This window comes from Mus pahari, chromosome 8 (genome assembly GCF_900095145.1).
Source record: "Mus pahari chromosome 8, PAHARI_EIJ_v1.1, whole genome shotgun sequence".
Lineage (NCBI taxonomy): Eukaryota > Metazoa > Chordata > Mammalia > Rodentia > Muridae > Mus > Mus pahari.
The window spans coordinates 105,066,105-105,087,389 of record NC_034597.1 but is presented as its reverse complement, the minus strand read 5'-3'; the positions used below and the strand labels follow the sequence as shown (position 1 = coordinate 105,087,389).

At 43.0% G+C, this 21,285-nt stretch overlaps 1 protein-coding gene across 1 annotated transcript in view; it reads right to left on the bottom strand.

The window, feature by feature from the left end:
• Positions 1-3,238: 3,238 nt before the first annotated feature.
• The window catches only part of Gpc6 (glypican 6), a 1,014,352-nt gene continuing 996,305 nt past the window's right edge, over positions 3,239-21,285 (bottom strand). The window contains exons 8-9 of the mRNA XM_021203486.2: positions 13,635-13,810; positions 3,239-5,102 (exon numbers count right to left, since the gene is read on the bottom strand). Of these exons, the coding sequence (XP_021059145.1) occupies positions 4,900-5,102; positions 13,635-13,810 (379 nt within the window). The 3' untranslated portion in view covers positions 3,239-4,899. The remainder of the gene's footprint in view (positions 5,103-13,634; positions 13,811-21,285) is intronic.

The following is a 21,285-nucleotide window of genomic DNA, read 5'->3' as shown; positions in this document are numbered from 1 at the left end:
ACACCCTCATAGAAGCAGGGGGAGAGGATGGGATAGAGGGTTTCCTGGAGCAAGGGAAACTGGGTAAGGGGACAACACTTGAAATGTAAATAAATTAAAGTAAATAAAGGAAAAAAAAAGAAACTCAATGTCCTACACTCAGCGGGGTTCATAACTTCCAGGTTGTGCGTACTTTGTTGACTACATGTTTGGTTCTCATGCCTCTAAAATGACGTCAACAAAAATGCTTAAAAAATAAAAAACTCAGGCTATGGCAATCATTAAGAAAACACAGAGAAGGGCAGCGGTAGATTTTTAAAAACTATTTTAATACAAGATTAATAGCAATTTTCTATCCAAATCAGAAATGAAAAAATCTTAACCCAAATAATAGTCATTTGACAGTCACATAAAGTTTCAGGTTTGATCGGTGCACACATTTATCCTGCATATGAGTTCTGTATATGCACACAGAGACCGCGCTGTGGTACCCTCGTTAAGGTGTTGCTCATGAAGTCCCTCATTACAAGGCAATGCCAAAGATTGCAGCAGCCATTCCACTCTCAGTGAAGTCCCAAGCATTCCCATGCTAAGCTGAGTCTGGGCTATAGCAAAGTATGACATAGCAAGTCTCCAGAATGCGTACAAATCAATACTCTATCTGTATATGTTGGCCTAAAACTAAGCACTGGCCAATATCACTACCAAGGAGGAACACACTGCAGATTTATAAGTTATGGACTCCTTTGCTCTTCTGGCAGCAAGGCTACATATTCTTTTAATTTAAATATCTGCTAGTGACTATAAGTCAAAGAAACTGAGGTTGAGTATCTGCGAGCTTTTGGAGAAGTCAAATGCTGCATTTGCCAACATTTGAAACCTAAAGTCAAACCACCTGGTACTCAGCCTTGCAGAGAGGTGAGAAAAGATTGCAAGCCAGAATCTTGCTAAGTTTTATTCCTCCTTGTGGACCTAAGTTAGTGCTTAGTCTGTAGCCAAAATATGTATATAATGGCAAGAAGAATTAAAGAAGGCCAATGTCTATAGCAGGGAGTGTAAATTAAGTTTCATGGTTCTGCATCCAATAATATTTTCAATGTGTTTGATTTAAATAATACTCCATTTGAAACTACTACTGCTCATCAGTGGATAGAGTTCTTCAGTGTAGATAAAGTAGTTTCTCTCCCTTATGTTTGAAGCCAATGAGTCATGTTACTTTTCTCCTTGGGTAAATCCCAGCAAGGAAGTCAGAATTCTAGTGCTAAAGTTGGTGATGGCTGTAATCAAAGTGCCAACTTGACCTTCACTGCAGTGACAGAAAGCTGTCTTGTGGCTGCCAATCCAGGACTACAGCATTTGTGTTCATAAATTTACAGTTCACTCTTCTCTGCTGAAGACATTAGCCTCCATTTAGCCTTTGTTGTAACATATACAAAGTATAATAAACATCAATTGCAGACGGGTATTTCTGTTAGAAAAATACATATTAAACCTAAGGAACATGTAAATAGAGGCACTTGGATAAGCTAACTGTTTGCAGTCATGAGCATCACCCACTGGTTTCTAGTGTCCAATTTGGGGGGTTCCCGTTCCTCTCTACTCATAACACAAGTCGTGATGTGATTACAGATCTTAGGGGATGACGTCATCACAAACGAGGGCAGGCCATGGATGACAAGGGAACATTGAGACATCTCCTATCATTATGCTGGAATGGGAAACTTAATCTGGGAGGAGGACCCCAAAGTACTGAAAAGGGGTAACTGAATGAAAAGGCTTAGGGGAACAAGAAAAAATGAGGCCTTTAACATTAAATCAGTCTAAAAACCATATGACAGGCAGTGACAATGACTAGGAAGGGCAAGTGAAAACATTTTGTCCATGTCTGTGTAAGATGACCAAGGATGTGGCTTTGTCAGCTGACCCTCATCTCAGCTCTACCTGGCTCATGGGCATCACTGTATCTCATTAGTAGTCATACCCTTGAGGATACAGGTGTTGAATCAAAGGAAACAGGCATTTCCATATTATTTGTGTGATGAGTGTGCACAGAACACGGGTTCACATTCATTCATGTAATGTGTTGTCATGTAAACCATCTGGGGGCAAAAGCATAGTAAGGAATAAGACATCTTGATTTATTTTATAGAAGATAATGCAGAAATATCTTAAAAGGAAGTTGGAGCTTAATGCCATAAAAATAAGTCATTATTCTCAAATATCCTGGAGAATCAACATTGGTTTAATTCATATTGCACCATGATTATTGGAAAAAATACTGATTTCTGAACATATTACAGTGAGCCGCCTAACATAAATGGCTGGTCCTTCATAGAGAAGTGTTATGTGTAACTGGAGATTAGAAACCAAAGTGGAGTACTGAGCTGGATGGTTTTCCAAAAGGATACAATTCTGAGTTGGATTAAGTGTTAATGTCACACAAATGTGAATGAAAGATGCCACAGAGTCTCTCGGAATCCTACATTGCTTATTCTGTTAGGCATAAAGTGGTAACAGATGCTTGTAAATACGTTCTGTCTTTCAAAAGTGCTCAAATATACTTAATATGAGTGTGTGTGTTCTACTTAGACGTGATGACTAAATCAGTAACTAATTTTCATTTTGGTGAGAACAGAGATAGAAAAATATCATTTATGTGTCAATACTGTCGATGAGTCAGCTAAAAATGTGATTGGCATGCTGTGGTATCTTGAGATATTTCTTTTTCCTATCCCAGATGCATCATAAAAGCAGAAGAAGAAGAAGGAGGAGGAGGAGGAGGAGGAGGAGGAGGAGGAACCCCATATAGAACACTCTGAGAAGGCAAAGGCATCCCTGGTACCCTGCACTGGTTTGTTTCACTTCTCCAATGTGTATGCCTCCGAAAGTCTGTGTGTGTGAAGAGCATTGGCCTAGAAAATCTTCACAATCTCAACATAGTAAAAAATTATATCTGAGCGTGGCTCTGGGAGGAAGGAGTACCAGCACTTGTCAGGCTGACCCAGGAGGACAGCAAGTTGAGGACCTCCTTATAATATACCATCAAGACCTTGTCTAGAAAACAAAATCGAAAAAAGAAAGGAAAGACAGAAAGAGGGAAGGGAAGGGAAGGGAAGGGGAGGGGAGGGGAGGGNGAGAAGAAGAAGAAGAAGAAGAAGAAGAAGAAGAAGAAGAAGAAGAAGAAGAAGAAGAAGAAGAAGAAGAAGAAGAAGAAGAAGAAGAAGAAGAAGATTAGCCAACTGTCTTCATACAACCCCAGTTTGGTGTATTTTGTTTCTCTCTGTCAGGGGAAGCATTGGGCCTGGCTTGGTGGACAGGTTAGGCAGTGGCTCTAAAATGGCCTCTTGAGTTTAGGCCATTCAGTACAGTACCTGGTAGAAGTCCAAGGCCAGAGTTGCTGTACCGGAGAGCAATGGTTTTTTTTTTTTTCATGAATAACATTCTTTACACACACACACATTCTATCACCAGTCACGTCTTGCACACCAGGCTTGTCCCATGAGCTCAGGACAGTTTGGAGCACCAGGGCAAAGCAAGCGTGTGTGAGAAGGGTGTGCCCTGGCAAACTTGCCATCGATGGACAGTTAGATACATAAAAAGTTCTCGCTCTTGATTCTTGGTGCTCGAAGATCACTAAGGAGTCTGTTCTCTGAGCAGCACAGAACAAGACAGGGCGGTTGACAAAACAGTTCTGTTACAAAGGAGTGTCAACCCTGAGCTTGGAATTAAGAAGTTAAAATCTGTGATTTATATATATATATAATATAGATATAAAAATAGATGATCATACTAAGACTAAAAAAGTGAAAAGAACCTCCGTGTCAATACTATATATAATGTTTTATTCTCTCTTTTTTTTTTTGTCTTGACTTTTTTTGTTGTTGTGAGTTGTTCTGTTAAGAGAATGCCCTTTTGATGCTGAAACCAATTGACACAAAGAGTCAGAAACAAAACCTCATGTGTGGAGCTAATTGTCATGTCAGTAAGAGAACTTGTATCTGGGGGAGAGTCCGGAACACAGGAGCTGAGACAACTGGTTCACGTCTGTCTGGAGAAAGAAGAGACCGTATCATTGAAGATGACTTTTTGAGTCAAGACCTAGGAGAGAGGAGACTAGATGGGGGCGGGGCGTCTATGAAAAACTGAAGACAATCAGTGTCAATTGGATACAACGGACAGACGTTAGGAGACAGAAAATGCTGCCATCATTGAGCAGTGGGATCAGGCAGTGGGAAGAGAGACATTGAGTTGTCATAAGATTACCATTCATATAAAGACCGAGTCCTAAATTTACTATCAGTACATTGGAATCAGTTTGGTTAGAGTCCAAGACAACAGTGTATTTCTACTACTTGAAAATGTTACACTTTCTCTTTATAAGCGCTTTGTAAACCTCGCTTGTCACAGAAAAGCTCACTCCAGGAGTTGGCTGTCAGTGCCAAGCCTGATAGCATGAAAGTTCCTTTATTTTCTCTCCTTTGTTTGTTTCCTTGTTGAGAATGTAGTTGTCTTGGGTTTTGACCTGATTTGAAATGGAAAATTATTTTCTTCCTATTTTAAATGGGTTGTAAAAAAAAAAAATCAAAAAACCAAAAAACCCTCACAACATGAAATTCTTTTAAATTTTGCAGCATAAAAGCAAATGACGGTAAGAAAAAATCTCTTGGTACGAAAGATTTGAGTAAGAATTCTCTCTGGAATAAACGAGGTCCCCCCAGATAGCTGACGGAAAGAGAAGCAGACCATCTGGCACCCGGTACTCTTTGGGAAAACAAAAAGGGAGGCAGATCACAAGACTGCTCTCTTGTCATAGAAAACGGCGAGTTTTGTGGCATGGTCCATTTGTCCAAGAGTGTAAGAAAAGAAGGGTGTTGGCCACAGAAGAGCTAAAATGCAGTTTCGTCTGACCAAAGCCCACGATTATCTGTAGAGTCTCTGCAGGGCCAAGACCATGCAGACCAGAGACCAGGAGATCAAGGAGGAGCTGAACTTCGAGGCCGAAGATTCCTCTTCTCTGCGATCCGGGTCCACCGCCGGGGCCTCGGTGGTGACAAACTCGAACTCCGTGGGACACACATCATCCATGCAACCACTGCCGCTGCCTGAGCCACTGGATTCATCGCCTGGCAGGAGAAGATTGACAAGGAAAGTTAGAACAGTTGGCTGGGAATAGCGACAAACAGCACAACAGCTCTTGGGATGGTGTGGGAGGAACACCCCATCAAAGCCTTGCTGGTCTGTCCCATAGATTGCTCTTCACGGGCAGGTTGGTGATGGACCAGGAACAGAACTGAGATATAGTATTCACTGGTATCTGCACAGAGTAAATGTGTAATGGGTGCCCTCTCAACCACATTAATATTAGACGCATCTGCTGGCCAGTATTTAAATGACTAAGAAACTGTGTTCTGGAGCCGGAGACATGGCCGTTGCCACAGACCTCAGTTCATTCCCCAGGACCAACAAGGGGCAGCGCACATCTACCTCCAACTCTATTCTTGGAGATCTGGCACTCTCTTCTGGCCTCTCCCAGGTCCCGTTTCCCCCCCCCCCACACGCACACAAGGTCTCTCTCTCTCTCTCCCTCTCCCTCTCCCTCTCTCCCTCTCCCTCTCCCCCTCCCCCTCCCTCTCCCTCTCCCTCTCCCTCTCCCCCTCCCCTCCCCCTCCCCTCCCCCCCTATCTCTCACACACTCTTACATATTTCTATCTTTAAAATGCAATTCTGTTCTCTGCTCCTTTGTCCTTCAGTGTTGCTGTTTTAAAATCTCACACTTTTTAGAGACAACTTTTGTTTTTTCTTTGTTTTGGGAATCTAGGCTCCAAAACTCATGATCTTCCTTCCTCTTGTCGCTGCCTCACCCTCTTTAAAAAGACCTTCAAATGGCCATTGAAAGTAAAACACAAAACAAAAAGCAAGCAGTGCAGGCAGGACAGCAGAGACGCACCACAGAAGGCAGACACTGTCACTGTGCGTGGCCTCTTTCCCACCCCAACCCCATGTTCTTGTCCTAACAGCACACATGTACTCCTTTCAACCAGCTTCTCTAAGACATGAGTGGGTAAGCTACATCCTGTTGCTTAGTTCCCTACGCCCCCAAACATAAGTAACAGATTCTGTACTTTTTAATGTTTGGAATAATCAATTGAGGGGGGGATCCTATTATGTAACTGCAAGAATTGTACAAATGAAGTTCAGGCTGACAGTTTGATTATAATGCAGATACAACTGGTCTACCTCCAGGGGTTATAGGAGCTTTCATATTCCTGGGGTACAGCAGAGTAGCTGTGACAGAGACTGTATGGCCCTAACATATTTATTATCTGTCCCATTACAGAGCACGTTTGTTATTCCCTATTTGATTCGCTGCCCACTTCTTGTCCGAGGGTCCCTTCTTCCCCTCCTGCCCACCACGTCTCTGGGCTTGCCTAAGTGTCATGTTTCATTGTTTCCTTCATGTTTGATGACATTTCCAACCAACTATGGGACAAAAATAAATCCAGAAAGTTCCAAGAAGCAATGCGAATTTGTCACATATAAAATGAACCCCCCCCCCCCCCCCCCGTGAATGGCTTGATGTCTGAACAGGGCCTGCTAAAGCTTACTTCTGCGTCATGGCTCCCAGTTTCTCTCTTGCGTTATGTACCGTGTAGCTCTGCTGTTACTGTATCTACATCAAAATGTATGCCTTTTGCTTGCCATTATTCCATGAGAAATACAGCATAACAATTATTTACATAGGATTTATTGTGTTAGGTATAGTCTGAAGATTATTTTAAGTATATGGGATGTGGGGGGATGTGTATAAGTTACATACAAATGCTAAGTAAATTTTACATCAAGCAGCTGAGCAACTCTGGCTTCGGCTATCTGCAGAGTGATAACCTGCTCCTCCCACCATGAGGAGACCACCTAGCCCACTACCTGAGAATTCTCCCCAGTACCTGGACTTATGTACTTGCGTGTTTACTGTCCAGACTCTCTTAGAATATGAACTTTCTTTTTGAGAGTAGATAAGAATCTTTGCAAAGACCATTCATTTCCAAGTGGCCATCGATCTCTGATGAGCAGCAGGTGCTCAATAAATCCTGTCGAATCGATCAATATGCCTGGAGCCATTAACTCAACTTCTCTCAGCTTCTATATCTAAACGCATTCAGTTGGGAACATTTGCCTTGCAGGCTGTGAGTAGAGACAGTTTGACAGAACGTTGGGGCAAACTCATTGCCGCCAGTGATGCCAGATGGGAAAGATTTGTTTCTTCCTAAAATGGTGAAGTTACACTTAAGCTAGCGTTATTAATTTGGACGGGCAGGAGTGAATAGCTTCAACAAGCATCTTTCTCCTCACCTGTAAAAATAAAAGTAACAAGGCTTCTCAGAACTGTTCCGGGGATAAATGGGACACTGGTATGAAGAGAGCAGGAAGTGGTGATTTTTCAGTGAGGATTACTGTTACTCTCATGTGCTCTGTGAGTTCACAAACAGTCCCAAACTCCTGCCCTGCTGTTGGCTCTCACTGTTCCTGAGACACAGTGCCATTTTGGTAGTGTAGGGATTTCTTAGATTGTTCCCCGGAGTGAGAAAGAACATTCACACTGTTTTGCCCGCCCCCTAAATGGAACATCTAAATACCAGATAAGATCATTTGAATATATTATACTAAGTTCTTAACATTTCTATGCCTTATCTTTATTGGTCTTTACAAGGAGGAAAATGCCCATTAATTAAATTCAGAGATATCAGAATTGCAAAGGGAATTGTTCTGAACACCAGTATCATGAGCAAAAAAGTAATATAACCTTTACAACGGTATTATTAAAGTGACTTAGAATATTAAAATTGTGGGAAGCCAATAGCGACAAGAGGTTCTGGCTGTGAAAAACAATGCCCCAAATCTTTTTGAAAGGGAATCACTAATTCAGGTGTTATGGGGTAGAATGGGCGGCTTGAAAAAATTGTTTCAGGAGATAAAGCTGGTGATGGGTATGGAATGAAATAATGGTTCACAGGCTAGGCACTGTCTTAAAACAGCCGCATTCGGTGTGTAGGTTAGATCCAAGGGATGCTCTCCACTGTCCTTGATGTCTCTTCCTCCCCGACATCCCCTGAGTTTTTCAGAATGACATCTCTTCAGACCAGAAAAGAGAGAAGTGCGATACAGCCCATGTCCACAATCCTTATAGAACTGCGATACAGCCCATGTCCACAATCCTTATAGAACTTTTTTTTTTTTTTTTATTCATCTGAATAGTTACACTCCAGGTCCAACAGTGCATTATCATGTGGTGAAGGTAGGAGGTATAAAAGGAGAAACACGAGGAAGTGGTGAAGCTAAGAGCTGGTGTCACATTCTCTTCTCAAGAGGAAGGGAGAGATCTAGTGAAAGCAAGGAGAAATAATGGGATGAAGCTGAGAAATTTGACAGCAGTGAAGTCCATTTTGGTGGCAATTAGCCTGTACTAAGTAAATTAATTCCTGAGTTCTTTAAAATGGAAGACAACACTAAAAACTTTCTGTAGGGGGACAGCTCAGTGGGACGGTGGCAGAGCTGAGATGTCTTAATGTCTTCAGCCTGTAACTTGTGCCTTTCCATCTCATTAACCAAGTTCACAGGCATCTTCAGCTTCAGTGAGCAACTTAAGGATCATTGGCAGTTTTACAACTGATGTTCCAGAATTCTCTTCCTGTGAATTCTCCTAGGTTTCACACTTAAGAGAAAACCAACACACCCAGGAAGAAATCCTACAAAATCACTTGCCTCTGTAGCTATGCATCTTGAAGCCACTTAGGCAAACCCCAAATATACTTAGCTTCATCTCAGTGTTCACTGATGAGAGTCCATGAAATTACTTCAAGTGTTTTTGTGATACCCACTGAAACAACCATGTGTAATATTGCTTTCACAGTTTACTATTTCTCTAGTATTTCAGATATAAATGTTTATGGTTTGTGTTTGCGTACAACTCAGTAGGGAGGGAAACAGGGCATTGAACCTGCTTACAACCCTCAAGACCCTGATTTAGCTTTTTCATAAGTTACCTTGGAGGCCCCTAGTTCGAACCTCTTATTGTCTCTTGTTTCTCACACTTTTAGTATTCTAAGGCATTTAATAATGCCTTTGTAATAAGGAATTTGAGTCTCAAGAAGTATAGATTCTTCCCTACTTACAGTCAGGCCACATCCTAATAAAGTCACTCGTTTTAGAATGTTACAATTTCAAACAAATTCGAAGTACGAAACCTCTACAGCCTCTCAGTCTAACACAGCGTTTACAGAGCGCCATTGCTCGCCTGTGTTCTTGGGACTCACTGGAGTTTGTCGATTTGAGTCCTCTGTCAAGAATCATGAGAGAACATCAAACGGTATAATGACAGCTGAAGAAAAAAAAATCCAAATTCAAAGTATGAAGTGCTGTTTCTATTTCAAGTGCATGACTTTTTATAAAGATAATCTCTGTATGGAAGATTCGCCAGTCAGTAAAAAAGCCTGTGGCTGATGAGCTGAGACAGGAATAGAAGGTGGGATATCCAGCAGAGAGATAGATAGATAGATAGATAGATAGAGAGAGAGAGAGAGAGAGAGAGAGAGAGAGAGAGAGAGAGAGATATTGATTTGCTCCAGACAAAGAAGAAGATGGTAGAATAAAACTGAAGACCAGGCAACCAGCCATGTGGCATGGCTTAGACTAGAATAATGGAAATGCCTTCAATTAGATTGAAGCTGATAATGCTTCAATATATGTATCCATTAAAATGCAACAATATTTTAGACATTATAGAATGAAACTTGTTACTGATGTAGCTTATATTCCTGCAGGTCAAGCAATTATGAAGAGATATAATATGACTTTAAAGGAAGTTCTCACAGAACAGAAGGGGGTTGCGGTGGATATGAGATTTCCCAGAGATAGATTAAATAGTGATTTGTTGATTTAAAGTTTTTAAATATCGTCTGTGTGTGTGTGTGTGTGTGTGTGTGTGTGTGTGTGTGTGTGTGTGTTGGGGAGAAGACTTTGTATTTGTTTCAACAGGAAAAGAAAAGCTGTGTATTGTATCCAAGTTGTTGGAAATCAGATTTGACTTGGAGGAGACCCCCTGTGGGTCTGGCTATAGACAGAAGGAAAAAAAAAATCAAGAAAATGAACAAGACAGTTAGAGTATATACTGATCTTCCCACCTGAGAGTACCTCTGAGACTGCCTGAGACACGAACATGTCTTTAGCCAGATCTTCAGCTAAGCACAGCCACTAAATCTTATTGGCTACAGAATTCTCAAAACTTACCATGCAATTCTTTTAAATGGCATAGAGAGGACATTACATTAAAGTTCGGTTGTTCCATCCAAACTAACTTTTAAAGACAGACAGGTGCCCCTACCTGCTTGAACACAGAGCAAAGGATAATCTTTATCTGAATAGTGCTCACTGCACATTCCACAGTTATGCTAATGCAGACATGTATAACACCATTTAAAATTTATATGTTCACAGAGGAAATACACCAGAAAAGCAGCCTTGACAAGATTCACCTTGAGGATGCTGAGAAGACACTGAGGTGCTAAGACACAGTTATCCTGCTTCATCCAACCTCAGGCTGCCTTAATAGCTGTTTCATCAACACCTGCTTCCAGGACAGTTTCAAAGAAAGCTGCTGGCCCTAGTTGGTGAAGCATCACAGACTTCTTCAGTCAAGAACTCGGTTAAGCCCTGAACTTTCTCGACATGCAGAGACTGGAGACAACAAATGATGCAGATAGCTCTCTTAAGACTGACACATAGCCCAACTTCTCAGAGTTAATGAGCTCTCAGCTCCCTTAAAGGAAAAATATACCCCAAGATAGCAAGAAACTCTTTTAGAGAACTATGTCCCATTCCCAAGAGTTAGGATGGATGGCTTTTGGCCTTTCAGGGTATGGTGGATGTTTGTTGTGGTTTAAGGGTGGTGGTGGTGGTTACAACCTGTTATGGCAATGGACAGGGCAGAAAGAAAATTAAGGAGGTTAGATTCAGGAGTATTTTTATCTTCCCTTTTCTTTTCTCTATCTTTCTTGTCTAGTGTTAGGGGGAAAACAGGGTGGGCAATGAAAAGTAAAAGGTGAGATATTGAAATAATACAGGAATAATAGGAATAAAGGGTAGATTATTGAATCTATTCTTAAAGTATAGAGCCACAACTAGCCAAAAATCTTACATTGGTATAGAACTTTGCATAGTGATATATAATTAAGGTTATATTTGGATATATCATACTATGTATTAACTCATTTTAAGGTACTGTACCTATGTAATTCTTAAAAATGCGATCTTAAGTTCTAGTACTTTTGAAAGCTGCTATCACAAACTTTTCAGGACAATTAAGAAGTACAAGTTAATAGTCAAACTTATGATCTTGTTAGATACTATCTAATTTATTACAGAAATACGTTTCCTAGGTTGAGAAGATAGTAAATAGCAGAAACAAGCATTTACCTATTCAGATATACTGTAGATAGACAGATGGTCTTCAAAAACCTCAGAGACCTACAGAATATGGCATTTAAAGATGTCTTATTGATAAAAGTTTTTTTTTTTTTTTTGACAATGAGACAGGTCTGCTCCTGGCAGCACCTCAGTTCCACTTCAAGGAAGATGATGAGCACTGAAGAACCTCCATGTAGTTTGCTTCATATGTGGCAAGCCAGCCACTGGGAAAGACTACCCTTGCGTCAACTGCAGTCCAAACTGACTGGACAAATGAGACACAGGGAACTCAACTGCCAAGCCTTGTCAAGACAACATAAGTAGTCCTTCACATTTCCTGCTTCACAAAAAGGTGTGTCAGATATTCTCAGCCAGAAGACTCAAGATGGATGTTCCAATGTTATAGAAGAATTTGGAGGGACTGTCCAGGCAGCCATCTTTTCCTGTCATTTCTATAGTTTTGAAAACTGCTCGCTCTGCACTTCTTACATACTCAGGTAATAGTTATTCCCTCTCAGGTCTCTGATTGGGTTGAAGACTAGATAGTTAGATTCCCACAGGCTTGTGTTGTTTAGCGTTTAAGATGTTTTTAAGTCTAAGGAGACATTTTTAGGTTGTTAATTCAAGTCGTGATAGAAATTGATTTAGGTACAAAACTCTGAACTCATCAAGACAGGATAGGTAGTGGAATACTTTCTCCAAGCTTGCCAAATACATATGGTATGGAATGGACTTTGTGAATGTACATCCTACCTGATAGTTTTCATAATTATTCTTATTGTACATAATTTATAAATGTTAAAGAAAGAAAATTTTATTGGACTAAAAGGGGAATATGTAGAGATGCTCTCTTGTGAAATGTATGGAAGCCTCACATGACAATAAAAAAGCCTCTGGCCAGGGAGCTGAGGCAGTATTAGAAGGTGGGACATCTGGCAGAGAGAGAAGGTTCTGGGAGATCGTCAGGGACAGGGGATTATTTCCAGATACAGAAGAAGATGGTCACCTGAAACTGAGGACCAGGTAACCAGTCATGTGGCATGACTTAGATGAGAATAAATGGGTGATTAAGTTATGAGATTGTTGGAAAACAAGCAAAGCTTTTGGCTTAGGCATTTACTCATGAAATATTAAGTTTCATGGTGATTATTTCTGGGAGCAAAGTGGTCAGGTTGAAAAACACAAGGTTACAGATGGTTTTAAATAAAACCTTTGAGCCAGCATAAATTCAGGAAATGGTTATGATACTGTTTTTGAGAGATAAGATGGGGCTTTAAGTCCGGCTTGTCATGAATCTGTAGGAGATACTTTAGGTGGTGATGGGGGAAGTAGGACTTTGGGACAGATATAAATATTGTCATAGAAAAGGCAAGGCAAAGACACTTCATCATTAATGGATCAACTTGTAGATGAAACTATATTTTTGCTTTTGAATGGTTAACTAATTCACCTGGAGCTGGGATGATAACTCAAGTATACGAATCTGAGTTAGATCCTCAGCACTTATAGAAAAGCCAAGCATGGCTCTGTGTACCTGAAAGTTAAGCATTAGAGAAGCACAGACAAGAAGACCCCGGGGGCTCACAGGCCAGCCAGCCTAGCTGAACTGCTGAGCTCCAGGGCTATGTGAAAGATCCTGTCTCAAAAGATAAGAGGTACTAGAGTGGGTTAGTTCTCTGGGAGGGATTTTCCTTTCTCAGAGGTGAAGGAGAGGGTGAATGGGGGAATGAGCTGTGGGTAGGGGTGGGGTGGGGGACTGAAAGGAGAGGGGAGTTGTGATTGGGATGTTAAATAAATAAATAAATAAATAAATGGAAAAATAAGATCAATAACACCTGAGAATGAATGGCATTTAACATCTTGTCTATACATGTAGCTAAATGGTTATTAACTAACTCTCTCTCTCTGATCTTTCTCTCTCACTGTCTCTCTGTCTCTCTGTCTCTCTGTCTCTCTCTCTCTCTCTCTCTCTCTCTCTCTCTCTCTCACACACACACACACACACAGCCATTTATTATGAACAATTATGATTTCAGTTAGCATGTACTTTGTGCCTCAGACTGGAAAAACTTCGTGATTAAGGAAGAATGACATCTAATCAAACACATTCATTGCTCTTGGAGAAAAACTTAGAGCACACTCTGGCAGGACCCTTTGACTGTGGGGTTCATGGGTCTTTGTGAGAGCTTCCTTACTTGTGTCTTGGAAGTTGACGTCATTGCCATTGTACGCATTCTTCAGTTTGTTGGTCATCACTCGGAGAGCCATGATCTGCTGTCTGATGAAAGTGTCTGGCCGCGTGATGTCCACCTCCACCTCAGGATTGTTGATTTGGTTGGTCAGCCCATCGTTCATGATCTCAGGCAGGTATCTGTAGGGCAGAGAGGAAGACATGGGTCAGGGTGGTGTTGTGATGATCTCAGAACCAAACGCCGCCCTGCTATCTCAGATGGGACGCCAAATCACCTGGTGAATGAAAGCAGTAGTGAGTGCCTGAGAAAATGAGCCAAACAGTAAACGAATGTGTTTTAAGACGGAGTGCAGATAGAAAGGCTTCACACTCATTTTTACAACGCAATGAATTCTCATGTAGGCTTATTTATAAATAGTAATAGCTGAATTGTAACGTAGGATCATCATTTCTGCAGGTTAACTACCTTTCCCCTTCTTCATCCAGAGTTTTGAAGCTCTAGTCAAGACTGTGATAGTTTCCTAGTACAAAGATTTTCTGGATATTAAGAAAAAAGTCTTTGAGACGTTTTATGAGAAGTCATTGATGGTTTATGCCTTTGACATATCTATGATGGTTTTTGCCTTTGACACATCTATGATGGTTTTTGTTTTATATTTTGGCCATGCTGGGGTTTGAACCAGGGTCTTGTACATGGTAGGCAAGTGTTGTACCATTGAGGTGCACTCATATCATAGGCTTTTAATTTTGTAATATCATTTTGGGTCTTATTTTAGAAGTATGTCAACATTCGATAAAAGAGGCTAATATGTAGAAATACTTAATTCTACTTGTTTAATATTTCTTTTGTCAGTCTTCCAATATCTTGTCTAATGTCACCCAGATGATTATATATAAAGGGAATAAAAAGCGCATGGACATGTTCAGAGGGCCTGTGAGTACTTCTGCTCATGACCTATCAACTTTATACTGATGTCAGGAAACTCCTCTCCCAGGCCTTTTTCTTCCCCTGCATTTCTCTTTGAAGTATAGATGGTTACAGCGGCTCAAACAAACTTTTATAGACACTTTATTCCTCTCTAGTGTATCATACATGTGCTGACTGGTTAATATTCCTAAAGCATCACTCTCCCATCTCTCCTCCATGTAAACGCTTTAGTGGTTGATGTCAAAAGGACACTCTCTGTCAGGAATTATGCTGTAAAATTCCAGCCCACCAGCCCATGTAACAGAGAGGTGTGCCTTTCTACCATTGCATGAAGTAGAAAGGCAAATCCAAGCGATGGCAAGCAGATGTGGAGTCTAGGGAGTGGCAAAACTGAGCTCTGTGAGATGCTCAAGTGAATCAACTGGACCCGGGAAGGGGAGAGGGTACTGTAATTTATAGTCAGATGTCACACACGGTTGGTAGCCTGGGGCCTGCAACTGGCATCTGAAGTGTATGTGTGTTAGTGTGTGTGTATGAGTGTGTGTGTGATTATGTGTGTGTGTGTGTGAGAGAGAGAGAGAGAGAGAGAGAGAGAGAGAGAGAGATTATGTGTGTGTGTGTGTGTGTGAGAGAGAGAGAGAGAGCGAGAGATTATGTGTGTGTGTATGTGATTTTGTGTGTGTGTGTGTGTGTGTGAGAGAGAGAGAGATATTATGTGTGTGAGTGTGTATGTGATTGTGTGTGTGTGTGTGTGTGTGAGAGAGAGAGATTATGTGTGTGAGTGTGTATGTGATTTTGTGTGTGTGTGTGTGTGTGTGTGTGTGTGTGTGTGTGCAGTCTTGGGGATAGAACTTCAATGCACGTCAAGACTAAACTGATTTAGAGAACACTTAAGTGCTGTCTACTGCAGATCTGATCACTAACTTGCTGGTAGCAAGAAAGTCCTATCCGAATCGGGAGAAACCGGTGTTGACTGTGCTATGAGAGTGGATGAGGAAGCCAGGCCCCTTTCCCCCAGCACAGCGCTCTGCAGGGCTCTGTTTGGTTTTGCTAACTTTTTTTCTTAGATCTGAAATATATTTAAATAAGACCGTCATATTTTTATAAAACAGTTCCAGCTTCCGGGAATCTACCACCCTTTTCTGAGGCAGCTAGGCATGGCTGGGCATTGTGGGTGCTGTACAAACCCCATCTCCAGGCTGAGGAACTAAGCTGGCATTGACACCCAGCCTCAGCGCTGAGGTCACCGGGCCATGCAAGCTGTGCCAACAGGGTTTCCTGTTGTCATGTTCTTTATTTAGGAATTTTCAAAATATACAGAAATGGAGCTATATAATGAAGCTCTGTAGCTAATCTGGATGCCCTTCTCTATGTCCTACCAAGGTGCCATCCATGTCTGTGTCCTCGTAAGAAACAAGTGGCACACCAGAGGGACAACAAGGACAATTAAACGGAAAGAATATTTACAAGGGCACCGAGTAAACTGGGCAAGATGTCACCAACAGAAGGAACCCCTAGAGACAAAGGATGGGCATGTGATCGGAATGCACCACAGTGGAAGCGACAGCCAGACACCAGAGGGCACTATGCCTAATGCATCCTGACAGGGAGGGAGCTGACCCCTGATTGCTGAGATCACAGACAGGTAGCACATGCTTCGCTTTGAGTGTGCTGTTTCAGGGGCAGACTGTGGTTGATGACCCCTCAGGCTGGTAGCGCTGAGGCTATGACTATTTGTCTACTCCGCTTCCTGCTGTTGGTGGAGAGTGGAGGAAGCGCCTCTGTTTACTCATCCCCACTCTCATAATTATGAACTACCCTCAGGCTTATAGTTACTTTTCAAATGCCAGATACCGAAGGCTACAGCTTTTGAAAGAAGGACTGCACACAGTAGGAGTGTCCACACACAGTAGGAGTGTCCACACACAGTAGGAGCGCCCACACACAGTAGGAGTGACACTCAGGTGGTAGGCGGGACTCAAGTGCTATGCAGGACGTATTTGGTTTACTTATTCAAGTCAGAGTTCTGCAGGACAAGCTGTGCATTTCCACCCATATTTCAAACAAAATAAAAGCAAAAGTCAGAGTTCATGGCAAACTCTTTCCTATGAAGTTATTTCTGCCCCCAAAATAACCCTAAGAGAAAACAATTAAACCCAAGTACCCATATATCTTTATTTTTGCAGTAAAGCATAAACTCCTACCATTCTTTTTAATATGTCTGGAGTACAAGCAAAATCTTGCTGGCCTCTGAGATTGCCCTCCCAATGTAACCTTTCACACTCAGCAGCAAATTGTCTGCTACTGACATGGCACGTGACTGCCAGAATCCTGGAGTTCAGTTGTGATGATGGCCCACCAGAATACGTGGCAAGCACAAGCCGTCAGCTGCCGACATGGTTTGAGCAGCTAAGGTGATGGCCGGGGCTCTTCACGCTCTGTATTTTGGCCATTATTCCTGTAGCTGTGCCCAGGCTGAGTCAGAGGGGCTCCGTCTCTCCTGCACCCCGTGTGCACTGCTTAGCGAGCCAAGTCTCATTTATCAGCAGCTTGCTGCAATAGCTTACATGGGAATGCTGCCCCTGGGAGGCTGAACATCCAGCATCAATAAGAGACTGCCAAGCAAGGCCAGGATCTCACTGTGCTTGGTGATGCTGAGCCACTTACAATCAAAACAAGGAGTGAGGCACTTGTGCCCTGCAGAATGTTTTCCCCTCTTGGTGTTTTCCAAGGGTGACTTCAGAAATTTAAACATAAAACTGTTGGAAAATAAAACAGCTATTTCTGCCACTGTAGACACAGATGCTGACGCGGCATCTGCAGAAGACCACTGTGTAGTTGGACAGGGATGTGGAACAGGAGATGGAGCAGGGTGTGAAGAAATCTCAAACTCTGCAAGAACAAACCAGTCATGGAACTCAGAAGGCCTACCTTTAGACTTTTTGACCAACTTTAGCACAAGTCATTTGAGGGACAGCGACTCACATCTCTGGGGACATAGGTAAGAGTGCTGGCACTGACGGCCCGGGTTGCAAGGTTGGGTGGACGTGCACTGGGAGCGGGGAGAACTTAGATTTGAGGACAGCTTGGAGTGCCAAATCGAGGTGTCGTCGCTGCCAGTTATTCATGTGTGTGGCAAGTGGGTGGCACCCAGGGACAGCCAACCGTAGGCTCACTTTGGCTTCTGTTTGCAGGAGCATGGCCAGGAGCTGAACTGAAGTTGCACAGAATTATTTTCCTTCACATCTGGCTTCATGTTGTCAATGTAGGGTTTCTTGATGACCACCAAGCGTAGCTTATGAGGGTGGAAGAGTCCCAGGAGAAGTTAGGGAGAACTGAAGGAGGACACATTTTGTGGGAGGGTAGGGGGCTACACACTGTGTGCAAGGAAACTCATTGCCACAGTTGATGGCTTCTGTAACCTAAGAAACACTAACATACTTCTTATAGATGGTTCCTGGTGGCTAACCACTGTGCCTACCGTCCACTCCTCATGGTGGAGTTGGGGTTTTTCAGAAAGACCTGGGTGCTCTGTTGATGTGCTTGATGGGAGGAGAGGCATGCCAGCCTATGGGCATGCTCTATTGCTTACCAGCACACGCGTGTTAGTTCTCGTGTGAGGTGAGGAACGGACACTGACTGACCTTTGAGTCTGGGGTTTATTATCTAAGAGCCTAAGCAGAGAGGGGCCAGGAAGAGAGCTGAGGGGTAGCGAGGAATCACTGTGGGAGCTGTGTCAGGCACCGAACTATGACAAAATGCCCAAGAAAGCCAAGTACAAGAAGGGAAGGCTGCTCTTGGCTCTCTGGGGAGATTTCTATCCATGCTCATCTGTTGCTTTGGGTCTGAGGTGAGGAGGAGGCAGAAGACCCTGAAGGGGACGCATGGCACAGGGAAGGAGCTCTTCTCATGATAGCCAGGTTGCAAGAGCTAAAAGAAAGTGACTAGGGACAGGCGTTTCCATCAAGGATGTGTCTCCGGTTCCCCTTTCCTCTAATTATGCTCTACCCAACCCTACTCCACCGTCTTTCAACGATACCATCAAACCATCAATGTATCAGTTGACTGACCCACTGAGTCGGTCAGAGGCCTCCTGATACAATCAGTTCTGCGAGCTTTACTGTTAAGCATTGCATGGGGAACGGGCTTTTAACAGTAAGACTTTTGGGTAGGGGCATGGATTAATCTTGAAACAAACAATGAGGCTGAGTCAGAATTGGGGTGCCCAAATGCTGGCCTGGGTTCCAAGTGCCTGCTACTCCTGACTGATGCTACCCTGGGCACAGTAGGAAGAGGGAGATAAAGCTAATTTTACTCACTTGTTACCATAAATGAGCTCGGTGGGACGCACATCTCCATAGAAATTTCTAGTGTAAGCTACACACACCTTCATTTTCAGCGCGTTCAAAAGCCTTCCCGAGGTAAGAAGATATGTTCTGTATACAGACCCAGAATTTATGTGCAGTTCCAAATTTTGAATGTCTCCAATTTTTTTCCCCTCCTGCAATCCATTTGTTAGCAAACCATCATCAAATCTGAAATATGGCCAATTACAGTCCTCATTTCTCCCACTTAGTGCCACACTAATGCATTTTTCTACAGAAATCCTAATGCATTTGATTGCAGGATGTAGGTCCAGACCCCACTGGGAACATTACATAATATGCAGTATGTTCACTGTGGTAATTTTCTCAAATCAGAAAAAAAAAAAAGTCTGGATTCTAAAAAGACATATGGTCTGAAGGGCTTCACAGAAGGGATTGCAAACCTGTGATATCTGTGGCCTCCCTTTGCAGCTTATTTAAATACATATCTAAACGTTATACGCCTCAGGATGGCTAGTATTTAAAACAGCAAACAAACAAACAAACAAACAAACAAACACATGACAAGTCTTGGTGAGGTCGCAGAGAACCAGAACCCTGAATGCTGGCTTTGTGCCAATAACATGGTTCAGCCTGTGTAATGGCTGAACCTCATAATGGCGGTTCCTCACAATATACACATGGGCTGCTCTCTCATCCAGCAGCTCCGCCTCAGATTTAAGTACAAGAGAACTAAAAGCAAAGGCTTATGCAGATATTTATACCTCTCTTTGTAGCGCAGCATCATTCCAAACAGAGCAAATGTTACAACCATGAAAGTACCTATTTACGGGTAGACTAACGGATACAAAGGAAAGGAAAGGCTCGCTCACAACGGAAGGAACAGAAACTCCCACATGTGGTGTAACAATGATAAACCTCAAGGACTGCAGGCTAAGTGACAGAAGCCAGGCAGGAGCATTACACAATTTCACATCTATGAGCTACCTACAACAACTTGCTCTCCCATTGGCCCACCAGGGAACACCCCTGACCCTCCTCCAGTGCAGTGGCAGAACTTCAACTGTGCCACATTTGAAGGCTGCCAGTTTTCTTCTCAGAAGATTTCTCACCTTCCCAATGTGTTCCTCTGGCTGGGTACAGATGGAGTATTTTAAAGTTCTTTAAAGTACAGCTAGATGTTTCGGGGGCATCTTTTGCTATCTGACTAAAGCAGTATCATCCTGTCAGGCCTGCCGACTCACTCTCTTCACAGATCTCCCATCCCCAGACATCATCCATCTGCTCGGACTTTACCCAGTCAAGGCTCACAGCGGCTGGCAAGGCTGACTGACCTGTTTTCTGGATTGTTCCACTTCTGCTACTTCTTACAAGTTACTGTGCCTACCCACTGGTCTTGGGAAGGACTTCCTTGGGGGACACGGTGCTTCTGGGAGGATCCCATGCTTTGAAACACCACGGTGGCTCCCTGTAAGAACTATCTGCAATGGGTCAAATCAATGTCTAGTCCTTAGCCAGGTCCTTAGTTACCTCCTCCCAGAAGGTGTTGTCCTGCGTTTGTGTAGTGCTGGATGTCCTGGAACTAGTTCTGCAGACCAGGGTGGTCTCAGCTTACAGAAATACACCTGCCTTTGACTTCTGACTGTTGCTATTAAAGGTGTGCTTCACCAAGGCCAGGCACCCAGAAGGTGTTGTAAGGAAAGGACATACGGACAGCGATGCTTTAACCTGTAGGGAGCAGAAATGATCTCTGCTAGGTCTATAGTTCTATGGGGTGGGGGAAGAGTCTGGCAATGACGGACAATAGGGCTCTACACAACCCCAGATAACTGACATCCTATCAGACAACCCGAGTGGAGGTGGAACATGAGTTTCACACTGTATCCTTTATCTTTGGCCTGCCCTGCCCTTCTTTTTGGATAGCGGGTCCTGAGAAAGAGACAGCAATCTTAGAGGAAGTTACGGGTCACACTGTTTACAGCTGTCTGAGAGCGGTAAGTCAAGAGCCCGAGTGAACAGTAGTGAGCTTGTTTCTCCTACTTTTTGTGGCTGGGCAGAGCTCCGTCACACACATCCTAACCGTAGACCAGTTTTATTTCCCTCTAAGCCTGTGCTTTGCTGCCTCCCAGCTCATCAGTCTTCCTTGCTCCTGTACAGACAGCTCATTCTGGACACAGGTTGCCCAGACCGTGCTTCTCAGGCGTGACTGATGGCTGCACGTGTCCTCCTAGGGTCTCCAGGTTCACCCTGGGACCTTTAGGAGGCCTAGATTTGTAGCCTGCTCCGTGAGTGTTTGATTTCCCCCCCTTTGGCTTTCTAGATTATTATTGATTCCCCCTGTAAGTTACTAGCTTCCCCTCAGTTCTTATTTGTCTGAGTTGAGCCAGAATGCTCTGCTGTCT